The 16,306-nt window shown below is 43.7% G+C and overlaps 1 protein-coding gene across 1 annotated transcript; it reads right to left on the reverse strand.

Moving 5' to 3' along the window:
• Positions 1–1,940: 1,940 nt before the first annotated feature.
• LOC130589927 (glutathione S-transferase T2-like) lies at positions 1,941–2,411 on the reverse strand. The gene has a single exon (XM_057391571.1). It carries the CDS (start codon positions 2,409–2,411, stop codon positions 1,941–1,943), a length of 471 nt encoding a protein of 156 aa, XP_057247554.1.
• Positions 2,412–16,306: the final 13,895 nt, after the last annotated feature.

A 16,306-nucleotide genomic window follows, 5' to 3' on the forward strand; every position in this document is an offset into this window, starting at 1 on the left:
CTCCAAATGCACGTTCCACGTCTTTTCGTTTGCTCTCTTGGTTTTGGGCAAATAGACTTTCTTTTTCATTTTGCGGAAGACTTATTGTTGGAATAAATGCATCCATTAGGGATATACCATCTGCTAGATAATATCCCGTATCGTATTGGTGTCCGTTAACAACATAGTTAACCGTAGGTGCACGACCCTAAAAACATCATTAAATAATGGAGATCTATCAAGAACATTAATATCATTACACCTACCGGCGTTCCAAAAAAGCATGCCAGATCCATAGATCATAGAAGCAACGCTTCTAAAACCAATGTTGGCTTACCCGGTCTTCCCAATAAAGTCCTTTAAATTGAAGTGGACAATTTTTCCATCTCCAGTGCATGCAGTCGATGGAACCCATCATTCCTGGGAATCCTCGTTCTTCAGCTGCGTACAACAATCTTCTTAGATCTGCTTCATTGGGCTTTCTTAAGTATTCGTCCCCGAAGTGGGCGACCACCCCTTCTACAAAATGTCGTAGTGAATCTCTAGCAAGAGATGCACTAATTTTTAGATAATCGTCCACAGAATCCGCCGCTCCCCCGTACGCTAACAATCTCATAGCGGCAGTGCATTTTAATAATGATGATGCACCAAGTTTACCTGCGCATCTCGCCTTTGTTGGAAGAATGAATTTTGCGAAGTCAAGACTTGTTCTATGCGGAGGAAGACATGTTTTTATGCGAAATCTCCGCCGAAACATTTGTGGGGGATAAACGGATTCTCGGCAAAGTAGTCATTCCATAACCGGTGTCCCCTCATCAAGATCCCTTGGCACTATAGTTCTTAGGTCCTCTTGGAACTTGAGTTACCATTGCATATAATTCAGCTGGATTGGCCATCACAAACCTTTCCATCATTTGATCCATCAACCGAGTTGTCTGTCTGCGCCTTTCCGAACGACGCATGTACTCATTGTTACGAGTTATTTGAATGTGTCTGTAAGAATTTGGATCATCAGAATTGAAGAACTAGAAGAAGAAATATTGCTATTGTAACTTGATTTTGATGACATGATTTCTATATTTTTGTAGGGGGGGAATGGGGCAGGGGTTGTCGAGTAGAATGGTTTTGTGTGAATGGTTGAGTAGTTAGCATCGTAAGGTATATATAAAGAGAAGGTGAATTGTCAGCAATATTACACTGATATTGGAGTGAATTTGTCAAGTCATCACATGGTTTTAGTGTCTTTATTATAGCAGTAATAATGCATTGATATATGTAGTGCATTGTCAAATTATGACATGGTTTCAATGTCTTTATTATTGCAGTAATAATGGACTGATATATGAAGTGAATCGTCAAATCAAGGTCTTTATTATTGCAGTAATAATGGACTGATATATGAAGTGAAATGTCAAATCAAGGTCTTTATTATTGCAGTAATAATGGATTGATATATGAAGTGAATTGTCAAATCAAGACATGACTCATCAATAATATCATGATTTGAATCATTGGATACATATATTAAAAAAACTAAAAACATTTAGATTCATTAATTTAATACTTTCATACTACAACCGAGTCTAATACTAATTGAAAACTAAAATAACATTACATTGGAAAGTAGGAAATACATTAAATAACATTAATCTTAGTAAAGGAAAATCAGAAAATGACATTGGAAATAAAACCTTAACTAGATCTCTCTTAAGTTGTTGTTCTTCCTCATTTAAATCATTCCTTGATGAAAGCACGTTGAATAACTCCAAGTTGATCTTCCTGTTTTTGATTGCAATTTCTCCCTTTCTAACCGGACCATCTCACTGTTGCTTTCCTTTTCACGATTAATCCTTTGGATCCCGACTTGAAGTTCATTGTTTTTCTCCAAATTTAATTTTTGGACTTGATACATCCACTCTTGAAAGGCTTCTGCAGGCATGTTCAAAACTTTTCCCTTGCCTTTATTTTTTGGTGAATCCGTCGTTTGGAGTAGTTGGGTCTCCACTGCTTGGCGTATTTGGCTCACTTGAAGTGGAGTAGTTGCCAGTTTCATTGATCCTCCACCTCTTTGAGCCACTTTCTTGATTAACTGTCTTCTTTTTGCAAGCTTTGACAGTATCTCCCATAGGCTTCCATACATCATTAAGCCTTAAAATTTCCCAACAGTGAAGCTTATTGAAATCTGTTTTATTATCCTTTTTGTAGATTGCAAATGCAGTTTTCATGACGTCGTCATCAGACTCACCACTTTTCCGACGAGACTCTGCATGAGCATATGCACCAACAAATTTGGATACTTTTGCATGTATTCTTTTCCATTGACTTTGTAATTGACCCAACTCTCTGTCAAATGGTAAGATATCAGACTCCTTGAAACTTTCAACTCCTTCTTCCCAGCATCGATCTCTATAACACTTAACTTCCTTAAACATTTTAGTAATTTTTGTCCAGAAGATAATGCTTTTTGTTTAGTATTACTACCTTTATTTTGGCTTACGTTAGCCAGCCTTCACGAGAACCTCTTCTTCAAATGGCCTCTAAAATTTCCTCGACCCATTATCTTCTTCTCCATTGTTGTCATCATCACGCTCAACCGATGCAGCTCGAGACCATTATGAACTACTGAAGTTCGGAAATGACCCATCACCTTGTGACTGTTGGAAATGTTGAGACATAGGAAATGATGTTTCATCTTGAGAATAACTATAATTTTCACTCGAATTGTACAGATTTTTTTGTGAATGTGGAGCAAATTGAGAGTGAGAAGGTGTTTTGAGAAACTCATATTATGTTGGGGGAGTTGTTGGTTTAGTTGAATAGGATACATCATATTTTGTAAGTTGTATCCCATATGAAAATTTGGTTCAGTTTGAGAATTGAGATCAATTTGGGAACTAAACGATTGAAAACTTGGATTAATATGAGGTTGTTGTGGTCTTTTGAATTTTGGAGGGTTTTTTTTCTACGGTTTTGGGATCCATAACTAATTTTTATTAGGAGATAATTTATTTTTGTGGGGTAGATAAATAAAGGAAACAAATATGACTTTAATAACAAAATAAGCTCAAAAATAAGATGTGTAAAAATAGTTCAATATTGGTCTCTATTTATAGAAAAAAAATATAGCTGTTGGTGTTTTTTTTTAAAAAAAAATTTTAAACTGACAATATGTCCGTTGCAAAAATTTGCAACGTTAACAATTACAAATAATCCTAGCCGTTAGATTGGAGAAATGAGGGGCGTTGGATGTCTACCATGCAGCAGCAGTGGGGCCGCTCCATTTTTTCTTCCTCTCCCCTTCCGCCATATGGCGATGAACTCTTGTTTGCCAGATCGTTCCAACGATCTGACCATGACTCTCTCTCCTCCTTTTTTTTCTCTCTCCTATTTCTTTATTTCTCTTTAATGTCTCTCTCCTCATGATTCAAGTTTGAGATCAACCAATGGCTCTCCTCTTAGTGGTACTTTTTAAGGGATCGAAATTAACAGTCAAACATTTGAGCCTTATCTTGAGTACTGTAGATTAACGTTACGCCTTTTCTGTTTTTTCCAATCATTGATGTGCCTAGTTACTTACTCCATATGAAGTATATGCAGAATAAATATGTAAAAATAGCTTTTATAATTGCTGAAATTGGCATAAGATCTATGCACAATGGGTGGGGGGGAAAACGCCAAACAGAAAAAGGCAAAATCTTCTTTGTGTAGATGTGAACACTACACATGTAGAATATTTGAATCTGACATACAATAGTATTCTGGTTGGTACTTTGTAGGACAAAGAGATTGACATAAGTTTTAAGATCTGAGGATGCTCAAAGAATATCACGATTACTGATGAGTGATGACTGTGGCAGAAAACTTGTCTTGGCTACTAGTATAAAATTAAGGATTTTTAATAATTAGACAAGTCATTTGTGCTCCAAAAGGCTAAAAAAGAACAAAGAAAAAGTGTTGATTAGCTAGAGAATCATTAGTGCTGAATTTTATTAATCTAATTTGGGTAGTTTTTGGGTTGTAATGATGCATAACTAGTCTTTCTAAGTGTACCAATAAGATTTTACAGTTCAAATATTTTTTTCTTGAGTTTGATTCTCAAAATATGCATACAGCTCAATGTAAAAGAATATAATTATGAATTAAGAATACATTTCATTTTCATTTAATAAGGAATAAGCAGTTAATGCTAGAAGAAAACGCTATAAAAACACAAAATTATGATTGAAAAAAAATTTGTTGAGTGTATATTAAATATCTCATAAGAAAGTATTAAATATCTCATAAGAAAGTATTAGTGCAAGGAGGAGGGAGAAGTTAAAAAACAGTGGGAATAGATGATTCACTTATGTATATCATGCCCTAAATTAGACTTGAACATATTGTACACGAATGGATCATTTGTGTTCTTTATTTTATTATTGAATCTTATTTTATAAAGATACGCAGAGATGAAAAGTCAAGTATCCCTTCTTAACAAGATTGTATCTTTTTTTAGGGGATCTTAACAAATAACAAGGTTGTACCTACTTAATTCTCGTATATAATCATAACTACTTGAGAGGAGGGAGTATAAGAGATATCTAAAATCAATATCATAAAATGACCTACCTACTAATTTGAGAAGTGATACACTGAAATTTTAATAGGAGTTGATTTTTCCCCTCCTCTTAAAACTTTATGCGGGAGACATAACAAGTTACTCTATGATAAGATAATCATGGTAAGACAAATCAGATTTTGCAAATTTTCATATCCTATTCACCTCTATTGGGATTCCTAAATTATGAAAATAGGCGGTTTAATTTTAGCATAAAATTAGACAAACCCAAACCTATAACTCCTAATAAGTCCATTTCATCTCACTCTAACCTAACACTATCCGTAGACATCTCGCATCAACCTAGTCGTCCCTCCTCTTCTCATTCTTTTGTTTCCCTTTGAATCTCGAACTACAACATACAACTTTAAAAATAACTCGGGAGTCTTACCGAATGGATTAACCTACTCATTAAATAGATCAAATTGGTTACTAAATAGATTAAAGAATATGATACCGAATGAATTAAGTTAGTCGTTAAATAGATTAAACTAGTAACTATATTTAAAAAGGTGGTTCGTTATCTTCTTATTATTTAGTTTGGGTTGTTGCTTAATTTTATATTAAATATAGACGATCTTTTATATAAGACCAACTGATTAGGATTTGAATTCATATTTTTTCCTCAACTTCAAATTAGATTATTTTTCCTCGGATTCCAATAAATACGAGTCAAATGCGGACTATGTTATCAATTAAGATCACAATAATCAGAACTTCAGACTAATAATTATAATATATTTACTTGATTTTGAATATTGCAAATTAAACATAGTTATCTTCTTGTAATTCTCTATCATGGCAAGATTTATCAAATCTTTTATAAATTTCACCTCCTATAGAATTCAAATTTTGTTTTTTTTTTTTAACTTTTTTGTATGTACATCAAACTTTTTAAGTTCAGAGTCAATTGTCATCCTACTCTAGATGATATAAATGTAAGGACTAAAAAAATACTTGTTAAATGATTATTTATGTCAATAGACAAAACAAATGATTGTTATCACTGTGGAAAAGAAGGCAAAGGGATCATTTTAATAGTTAATCATGATAATGGATCTAATGAAAGCAATAAGAGTTACTAGAATGCAATGTAATTATGTAAGTGCATTACTTTTTGAATTTGATCCATGAATGGTCAAAAGTGTCTCATGTTGAATACTCTTGCACTTTTCTCAATCATTCTACTTCTGCATCCTCATGAAATCTGGAATTTTTGACCGGTGACGGTATCAAGCCACGATTAAAGAGCAAAGATTATTTGGCCTAAATTTTATTTTTGTCCCCAAAGTTTTTTGAGGACATTTTCGTAAGTTCAATTTATAACAACTCAGTAATATCTCTATTTTTTACTCCATTTAGCTAATTAGACTAGTATTTGGACCCGAGTGTTGCTCAGGGTTGCTACTGTTTTTCCAAACTTGGTATGCATTTTTTTTTTCATTCCACTAAAATATATTAAGGAATACTCAACATTAAAAATGTACAAATATAATAATGTGGGCACTTAAAGCATGATCAAAAGTTAGTTGAGATGGTAATTATGTCATGTATAATAGCAAGAGGTCACGGGTTTTAATCTTGTTGCAAGCTAATTTTACTTTTGTTAATTAACATGACTTATGTACACATTGGACAATTCTAGTGGAGTAACAGAGGTGCCATGTGGCGTGTATACATTGTCACACACGTCTATTAATATATTTGTATAGATTTTAGCCAAATAGTTTTAAGGAAAATTCACCAAAAAACACCTTTTGAAAGTTCAATTTTGCGGAGAAAAACCTTTTAAAACATTCTTTGCAAAAAAAAAAAAAAGGAAAAATTGTTTTAAATAAGTCAACCTTTGCACAGTCTTCCTATTTTAAGTCTATCTTTTGATTATCCCTGATTGAGTTTGGCTTGTATGTCTGTTTTCTTCTATTGAGTTTTAACCTATTTGTGACTTGTTTAGTAGGTTACTTATGATACGTGTTACAATGTTTCCTTCTTCTAAAATAGGTGAGGTTGGGGGTGCGACATTATACACGTATCATTACTAACCTACTAAACAAGTCACAATCAGGTTAAAACTCAATAGAAGAAAACAGACATAAAAGCCTAACTCAATCAGGGATAATCAAAAGGTACGTAGACTTAAAATGGGAAGACCGCGCAAAGGTTGACTTAATTAAGAAAAAAATTCCAAAAAAATAATCATAAATGTAATTATTTTACAAGATGAAACTTATTCCCATTTTTCGATGTTCACCATCTCAGTTCTAGCGTTGACTCTTCTTTTTTTCCTATATACACCCAACCAATGCTAATTTCCTTCCTTTTTCTCGTTGTGGCCAATTTTCCCTCTCTTCTCTTTTTTTTCGCTTTCCTTCGACTACCTTTCGATTCTGACGATGTTAGGTTTACGACGTTCGTTATCTTTGCAAAACCCTCTCTTGATCTTCTTCTATTGGTTCGTATTTAAATAGCTCAATCACCTTGCCCACGTCATCTTCTTCCAATTTTCGAATCTGAGTGTGAGAAGAAGAGAAATTGATTCATAATTTTCTTCCATTGTTCGTCATCTCTTCTTGTCATGGTGGTGGGGGTGTGGGTTTTGAGTGGTATTGGGGGGAATGTTGGTGGTAAAAGGTGGTGGAGGTGGTTGTGGCAATAATATAATGAAGAGAAGAGAGGGAAAATTGGCCACAATGAAAAAAGTGGAGGGAAAATTGGCCTTGGCGGGTGCACATAGGAGAATAGCAGGGTCAACGCCGGAATCGAGATGATCAATACCGGAATATGGATAGCTTTCATCTTGCAAAAAAAAATAATTCCGTGGTGTTTGGGCCCATTAGGCCCTTCCAAGGGTATAAGGCCATGTGGCACCGCCACCTAAGCATCGTGGGTCCCACCAATTACAGCATGGCTAATTCAGGCTTCATGGGTCCCCCCTGAATCATCTTTGAAAAGGTATCATCAATCCCTAAGTGAGCTGTCCCATCCAGCTCACCACTTTATGAAAATTCTCACCACTATAAATACCTCTTGTCCCATCAATGCAAAGGTATTGAATTCTCACCTAACTAACTGGAGTTCTCACTCTAGACTCTCTCTCTCTACCTCAATCATCAACTGACTTGAGCGTCGGAGGGGGATCCCGGAACAACCCCCGGGGTAGTTTTTCTGTGTTTTGCAGGTTTCCGGTGAACTGATAACAGCCCTGCTCGGACTGAGGACTTGTTCAGCACAGATCATTAACCTTAATTTCTAGACAGAAACAGTTTGGCGCCGTCTGTGGGGATAGTACAAAAAGTTACTTCGCCACCACTTCGAAAAATTCACTTGCTGCTCAGCAGGACTTAACCACAGTGCTAGTCAGCCATGGCACCATCCAAAAACGCCCGTAACAGATCTACCCAACCTCAGCGAACCGAGAGGGAACCCTCACCCCAACCAAGGAGGTCAGCACGGACTAGATCCCCATCAGTTCATACACTAGACCCCAACCTGGACCTCTCTCAGGAACTTCAACCTCTCCCTCTCGGGAAATACAGCATGTTGACCCTCAACCTTTGCTCACAGCTGACATAGCACTCATAGCAGCTCAGCTGCAACAAACCTTGCAGCAAAGCATCATGCAAATGCTGACCACCTCCAGCAAGGGCAAGGGCATAATCAGTCAACCTCCAGCCACGTGATGACAATGTCCAGAGGCCTCTCATAGGGAGAGCGAAACCCTCGCTCCATTCATGACCAGCCTAACCGGCAAGGTCAGCCGCTCGGAGCTTACTCGGTCTCAAAGGCCCCCTCCCGGCAAGATGAGCGCCCTCCTCTGGGCGAGAGGTCGGCCCCTCGGGAAGCTGCTCTCCGAAGGGAGGAGACACATGTTCTCCAGATCGCCAAGGGGGAATCCTGGCCGCAAACCGGAAGATGCTCGAAATATCCTTAATGAGAAACGCCGTAGTCAGGGGTATGATGCTCGTCAGTTCCTAGATCGCAAGGCTGCTCAGCGAGAGGGGCATGGTGATTCCGCTCAGTCCAAACCTCTAAGGCTCGGCAACGGGAGCCTCAATTCATGACCCCGTTCAAGCCGAAGATTATTGACACCCTACCCAAGGGAAAGTCAAAACCCCTATTGAACCATTCGCGGGCCTAACCGACCCGGAAGACATATGGCCACGTATAAGGCCAGATGAGTGTGCAGACCAGCTGCGAGGCCACATGGTGTCGGTTCTTCCCTACCACACTGAAAGGGCTCGCGCTAAATTGGTTCCAAGAATTGCCGGCCGGAATCATCACCGATTTCGCTGTACTCGAGGATATGTTTACCCATCAGTTCGTGGCCGGAAAGAGGCAAAAGAAGACTAGCTTACACCTCATGGGGGTCAAGCAAGAGAAGAATGAAAGTCTGCCGACTACATAAAAAGATTCAATGAAGAGTCCCTGAAAGTATCCGACCTGCAGATGCGTGGCCTTCGCTGCTCTCATGTCCGGATTACAACCTGGCCGGCTAAGATGGACATTGGCTGAGAGTGAGGTCAAAACCTTCTCAGAGGCCATGGCAAAGGCTCAAAGTTTATCCAAGCGGCGGACATTTGCCGCCACTCGGAAGAAGGAAGTAAGAAGAGAAAGGAAGAAGGAAAAACAGAGATCAGCCCAAACAGCAGAAAACGGGCGGTAGGTCGGATAGGTTCACTGATCATGGAAACGACCCTCGTTTCAATAAAACGAAGAGAAATATACCTGGACATCAAGCACAAGTCCATGCTGCCCAATCCCCAACCCATCCGGACCTCAGCCTACCGGAGGGACAAAAGCCAGTGGTGCGAGTACCACCGGGAATGTGGTCATACCACGAAAGATTGCAGGGAGCTGAAGAAGGGTTGGACAATCTAGCTGACCAGGGGAAGCTGAACCGCTACCTCAAGCACACGAGTGAAGAGAAGGGAAGCAGAAGGTCGGTCAGTCCAATAGTGGGGATACAGAAGGCTACATTGGGGTCATCTCGGGTGGCTTCGCTTCGGGGCCTAACCGGCCGAGCCAGGAAAGCTCACTCCAAAACCTCAAGCACCAGTACTGAGGTCAAACCAAGCCGGTCGGACTGTCCTTATGACCTTCGGGGAATCCAGTGCCAGTCAGTGTACCCCACGATGACCCCCTGGTCATCGAGCTCAAGGTAGCCAACTCCCGGGTAAGGCGAGTCTTGGTTGATAGTGGGTCGTCCGCTGACATCATAACTAGAATGCCTGAAAAAGCTGAAGTACAGCGAAGAGGATGTCATCCACTCGACCAGCCACTCATAGGCTTCGGGGGTAACTCGGTACACCCGTTGGGATCGATAAAGCTCCCACTCGGATGGGTGAGAAAGGCAAAGGCAGAAGCCTACCGATCGACTTTCTAGTGGTCGACATCCCCTCCATACAACATAATAATGGGCGACCCACTCTGAACAAAACAAAAGCTGCTATCTCCACTACCAACTCCTCATGCAGTTCGAAACAGATGAGGGGAAGGTCGGAAAAATTCAGGGAGATCAGCAGGCTGGACGAGAATGCTATGTTAATAGCTTAAAGAGCAGAACTGAGATCGACGTCCAAGAGGACTCGAAGAAGAGAAAAGGGAAGAAATTCACCAAGGAACTTGGGGGTGTACATAACAGAAAACCCCAAACAGTACGAACGACCTCAGCCAGCTGAGGAAGACGAAGAAGTAGAGATCGGGACAGAACCCGGTCGGACTGTAAGAGTGGGCAAGGCCCTAAACCCAGAAACAAGAGCACAAGTAGTGCAAGTGCTCAGGGAATACCAGGACGTGTTCGCCTATGAGGCCTCAGAGATGCCGGGGCTTGACCCCAAAATTATGTGTCACGAGCTGAATATTAAGAGGGTACAAGCCAGTCAAGCAAAAGCTAAGGCATCAAGGTCCGGAAAGGTGCAAAGCTGCCGCAGTGGAGGTCAAAAACTGCTCGAGGCAGGATTCATTGAGGAATGCCAGTACTCGGAATGGCTGGCTAATGTAGTGGTGAAAAAGCCGAGGGGCTTGGCGCATGTGCGTGGATTTCACAGACCTGAACAAGGCCTGTCCGAAAGACAACCATCCTCTGCCCAAAATAGACAGGTTAGTCGATTCGACAGCTGGTCATGCCCTTCTAAGCTTCATGGATGCTAATGCAGGCTATCACCAAATTCCCATGGCGGAACATGATCGGATTCATACCGCTTTCACCACCCGCAAGGGGTTACTGCTAAAAATGATGCCATTCGGACTGAAAAATGCCGGAGCCACTACAGCGGACAGTTAATAAAATTTTCAGTGATCAGTTGGGCGGAACATCGAGGTGTATGTTGACGACATGATCGTCAAAAGCAAGGCCCACTGATCACCAGACGACTAGGGAGACGCTGAGCACACTGAGGAAGTATCGTATGATGCTCAATCCTAAAAAGTGCGTCTTCGGAGTGAAAGGGGCAAGTGCCTCGGATTTCTGGTTGATGAAAGGGGTATCGAGGCCAACCCCGACAAGATCAAGGCAGTTCTAGAAATGAAATCCCCCCGGAACGTCAGGGAAGTGCAGCGCCTAACAGGATGTCTAGCTGCCCTCGGACGGTTCCTGTCGCGGTCGGCTGATAAGAGCCTTTCTTTTCAAGGCCCTTAAGAGAAAAGAGTTCACATGGGACGAAGAAGCTGAGCAAGCCTTCGCTCCCTCAAACTTCATCTATCAACTCTCCCAAGCTCATGTCCCCCTTGCCGGGGGAAACATTGTTTGTATACTTGGCCGTATCCGAATACGCCCTAAGTGCGTTCTGGTAGCCGAAAGGGAAGGGACAGCAACCCGGTCTACTTCATAAGCCATGCCTTCGGGGGCAGAAGCAAATATAGTGAGGTGGAGAAGATGGTCTTCGCCCTCGTCATGGCAGTAGAAAGCTGAAACCATACTTCCAAGCCCATCAAATCAAGGTCCTTACCGGACAGCCTCTCCGCAAGGTCATAGAAAGCAGGAACCACTCCAGTCGGATGACTGATTGGGCTGACCAGTTGGCTGATTTCGGCCTGGAATATGAGCCCAGAAGGGCCATCAAAGCTCAAGCCTTGGCGGACTTTATAACTGAATGCACAACTCGGCCCCCGGTCGGCCAGAATGAAGAGTGGGAACTATACGTGGATGGTCTCTTCCACCAAGTCAGGATGTGGGGCGGGGCTAGTGCTTAAGCCCCCGGTCGGAGAAAAAATGGAGTATGCAATAAATTCGAGTTCCTGGGGTCGAACAATGAAGCGGAATAGAGGCTCTCATCCTCGGACTTCAGCTGTGCATTCTTGCAGGAGCCACGGCCATTGAGGCCCGATCAGACCCAGCTTATAGTGGTCAGGTCTCGGGAGAGTACGAGGCCAAGGAGGACAATATGAGAATGTATCTGGCAAGGCACAAGAGTTCATCAAAAAACTCTCCCATTTCCGCATCAGCCACATACCCAGGTCGGAGAATCAACAACGACGCTCTGGCTCGTATGGCTAGTTCGCAGAGGGGTCAGCCCCTCGGACTATCATGTGGGAGGTGCTTCGCCAGCCCAGCATAAATGCCAAGGAACATTGATTCTAGACCGAACGCCACTTGGATGGATGAGGTGGTCGGATACTTAAGGGATGGAGTCCTCCCAACAGATGCCAAAGAAGCCGAAAGGATCAAGCACCGAGCAGGTTGGTTCTTATGGCATGACGAGCAGCTCTACAAGAAGTCATACACGCACCCATTGCTGAAGTGTGTAACCCCTGAAGAAGGAAATTACATCCTAAGGGAAATACACCAAGGGGCGTGTAGAGCCATCAAGGGGGGAGAACCATAGGGAAAAGCTCTAAGGGCTGGGTATTACTGGCCTACCCTCAAGGCAGATGCACAAGAATTGGTGAAGAGATGCCCATCTTGCCAAATCCATTCGGATATTCCCAGATCCCCAGCTACCCCCCTCAATCCCATTCAAGCAGTTCTCATTTGACAAATGGGGCATGGACCTGCTCGGCCCGTTCCCACCAGCATCGGGTCAGCGGAAGTTCTTGATAGTGGCCATAGACTATTTCACCAAGTGGACTGAAGCCGAACCCCTTGCCTCCATCACTGACAAACAAGTCCAAGCCTTCATTTGGAGGAACATAATCACAAGGTTTGGAGTCCCCGAGCCCTGGTCTCGGACAATGGTCGGCAATTTAAATGGACCAACTCGGGAATATTGTGCTCGTTTTGGAATACAGACCAGGTTCTCTGCCGTTGTCCCGACCACAACAATACGGCCAAGCGAAGCGGCCAATAAGATAGTGCTCAAGGGGATCAAAAAATCCCTTGACGCAGCAAAGGGGCTTGGGTGGACGACCTGCCTGGAGTCTGTGGTCTGCTCGGACAACGTAAAGGAAGCAACGGGACACTCCCCGTTCGGCGGTAGTCTAGGTAGTGAGGCAGTATCCCGTAGAGGTCGGTATCCCATCCCCTCGGATCACCTTTTATGACTTCGAGCAAAATGAAGAAGAAAAGCCTGTCAACCTCGACCTGCTGCCAGAAACAAGGGGCAACTCATTGTTAAGGTCGATCCGCTACAAGCAAAGAGTAACTCGGCAGTTCAATCGTCGAGTCAAGTCAAGGCCGATCCAGCTCGGAGATTGGGTGGTCAGGAAGGTCGAAGCTACGGGGCTATCACATCTGAAAGGCAAACTAGGGGCCAACTGGGACGGTCCTTACAAAGTAACCAAAGTCATCAAGCCTGGTACATTCCAGCTCGAGAATCCTGAAGGCATACCACTTGCTCGGCCATGGAATCTGGAAATCTAAAGAAATACTATGTATAGTCAATTGCAATTAGGGGCATATAATGTATATGGTCCAGGCCTCGAAATTGTAAGACTTAACCAGTCAATTTCAAGTTAATAAAAAGACTTAACCAGTCATTTTCATTGTTCGAATTAAACTTAACCAGTTTTAATTATCGAATTTACCGACAACTATATCTTTCGAAACTTAACCAGTTTCAATCGCAGTTGTTCGAGTTAAATCCGACCGCGCTATTAGCAAACTTAAACCAGTTCGAGAATCTATACTTGAAGCAAAATTGCAATGACAAAATAAAAGGTGCTCGGATAAAATAAAAGAAGACTTTCATTAAAGTTAGAAAAATATTACATCCTAAAACCTTGGTACTACCAAGGTAAAGAGCAAAAAGAAAAACAAAATACAATCAAAGGAACCTAAGCGACAGGGGGTCGGTCTGATCATTGTACTTCCATGATTCCTCGGACCTGGCCACCCCTTGGTCCTGTTCCTCAGCAACCTCCGCCTCCTCGCCATCATCTTCATCATCGTCCTCATCGGACAGAGCGATATGCAGCTCGGCGAGCAGGCCTGGTCTTCCTCCTTCAGAAGGGCATCATAGCTTCCCTTCACCTCGGACCAGGGAAGAGAGGGGTGGGATCTGGCCAAGGCCGCCTTCATACGCTTGAGGGCGTATCCACCCATCTTCTGGGCAGTAGAGCGACCTCGTTGACAAAATCGACAAGCCTTGGTCTCTTCCAACCGCAAACCATTGGTCCTCGGTTTTGGGAGCCTTTTCCAGCTCAGCCAGTTGGAAGCGCAGCTCGGTTATTTTGCCCTCGCCTCCACAACTCGGGCCTCAGCAGCCGTCTTGGCAATCACGGCCTCGTCCCTCTCCTTAATGAGCGCTGCTTGCCAAGTCCCACTGGCCCGCTCAGCCTTGAAATCTTCCTGGTCCCGATCGATGCAGGCTGCGTTGGGTTGACAAGGTCGGCCTCGGCTATCCTCTGGCCCTCCTTGGCAGCGCGGAGCTCCTCGTAGTGCTTTTTCGAGCCTCCAAGTCGGATACCTTGTCGGCCAGGTGCACCTTTGTTCCGAGCCACGTTGACCAGCCGAGCGGAGAACTGCAATACAAAAAGATTCAGTAATTGGCAAAGAAAAGCGGCAAAATTAAAAGCGAGAGGAGCTCACCTCAACCCAGCTGCGGAAGAGGTCGTTCGTCTCCTCCGGACCACTAGACTGCGCAATGTATTCCCGGTCGGTGGGGCTGTACAGGCACTCGACCGCATTCATCCAACGGGTGTCGAGCCCGTGGGCATCCAGTTCGGCGAACGGCTTAGCCAGCGCAAGGTTGAGCTCTTCCGGGTCGTCATGAGGGCGAGGGGTGGCCGGCGTATATTGAGGACTCTGAACCGGTCGGAAGTCCTCAGAATGGACGGAAATCCGGTCCCCTCGGACCTGTCTGCCCGCTCCTCGGTCGGGGACTATTGACTTCGACAGATTTGGCCTTTTTAGCCTTTTCGTCCTGGGACTTGGCCAACGCCTTCTCGGTCTTGGCCACCTTCTGAGGATCCCGCTCCTTTCTCTTCTTAGAAGCCTTAGGCTTCGACGGATCCTGCAAAGTTTCAAGGTCAGCTCGGAACTAGCAAGAAAAAGTACTCGGCCAAAACCCGAGACATACCTTTGGAGGGTTGGGAACTCCGATCTTCTTTGCCTTCAACTCAGCCTTAAGCTGGGCCGCCCTCATTGCTGCATAGTTCAACTTCTCAGCCATTTCGGGGTCGGATTCCAAGAGACGCGTCAAAGAACAAGCTGCAAAGAGAAGCATATTGTTATGAAGTTGAATATAAACAAAACAAACATGCAAAGTAACCCCCTCGGCCGATTACCCCTGGGGAATGTCCGGCTAAGCCCGACCGCCGACAGCAAGTGCTCGCTCTTGAAACGCGGCAGCTCGGTATCCAGTTGCTAGCTACATAGACTTCTCCCCCTTGAACAATTTGGGCCTCAGTCTGCATGTATATAGCCGCAACGGCTTCTTCCTCAGACATCTCAGGAACCCTGAAGTTAAGCTCGTGGTTGGGCTCGACATCCGGTCGGACTGTGGGGATTCCCCAGTCCCCTCCAAAGAACACGAAGGCGAACTCCCTCCTAAAGCCTTTTTGAGACGTAGGCAGGTCGAGCACCACCTTGTAACCCTGTCGGGCTTGAAAATACCACCAACCTGGACCGTTGTCTCCGGCCGACATCTCGACCAACTTGAACATATTGCGCCATAGTCTGATATGTCGGACGCTCAGCATAGCGCATAAGGTCTGAACAGCGATGATTCCTCCCAGGAATTCGGAGAGATTTGACTTATGCACAAATTGTAGGCGTTGAGAAGATCCTTCACAAAGGGAGTCAAAGGAAATCGGAGCCCCATCTCCATAGACTTATAATAGACCGCGGTGCAGCCCGGGGGAGGAAGAACCGTATGAAAGGCTTCCGGTCGGACTAACATATAAGGGTCCCTTATGTGAAACCTTGCAGCCTGCCCCCTCGGATCATCAAGAAGGGCCTTCATCAGCGAGGGGAGCGGAAACTTAGACCCCGGTCCTCCTTTCGGATCTGGATCCGGAAACTCCGGTCGGCCGGAGGTTGACACTTCTTCGCTGTCCGACATCGTCACCCTCACTACACCATCAGCAAGGTATTTATCTAAGTAACTGGCTTTAGAAGAAAAGGCCAGGGACACTTCCCAGGGGAAGGGAACAGCGCCCTGGGCCTCTTCCTCTAGTGACGATGAGGGGCTCGGAAGCAGAACCGCGTCGGGAACGGCCGAGGGGTCGGGACAACTTATTAAGGTCGACACCAACGTTATTCCCATCCCCTTCACCTCCTCGAACCGATTATAGGGAGGTGAGGTCGGAGGTGTCACCGACTCGGACGATTCTCCCATTATTGTATTGACAAGG

The sequence above is a fragment of the Beta vulgaris genome, chromosome 8, assembly GCF_026745355.1.
Source record: "Beta vulgaris subsp. vulgaris cultivar EL10 chromosome 8, EL10.2, whole genome shotgun sequence".
NCBI classification, from domain to species: Eukaryota; Viridiplantae; Streptophyta; class Magnoliopsida; order Caryophyllales; family Amaranthaceae; genus Beta; species Beta vulgaris.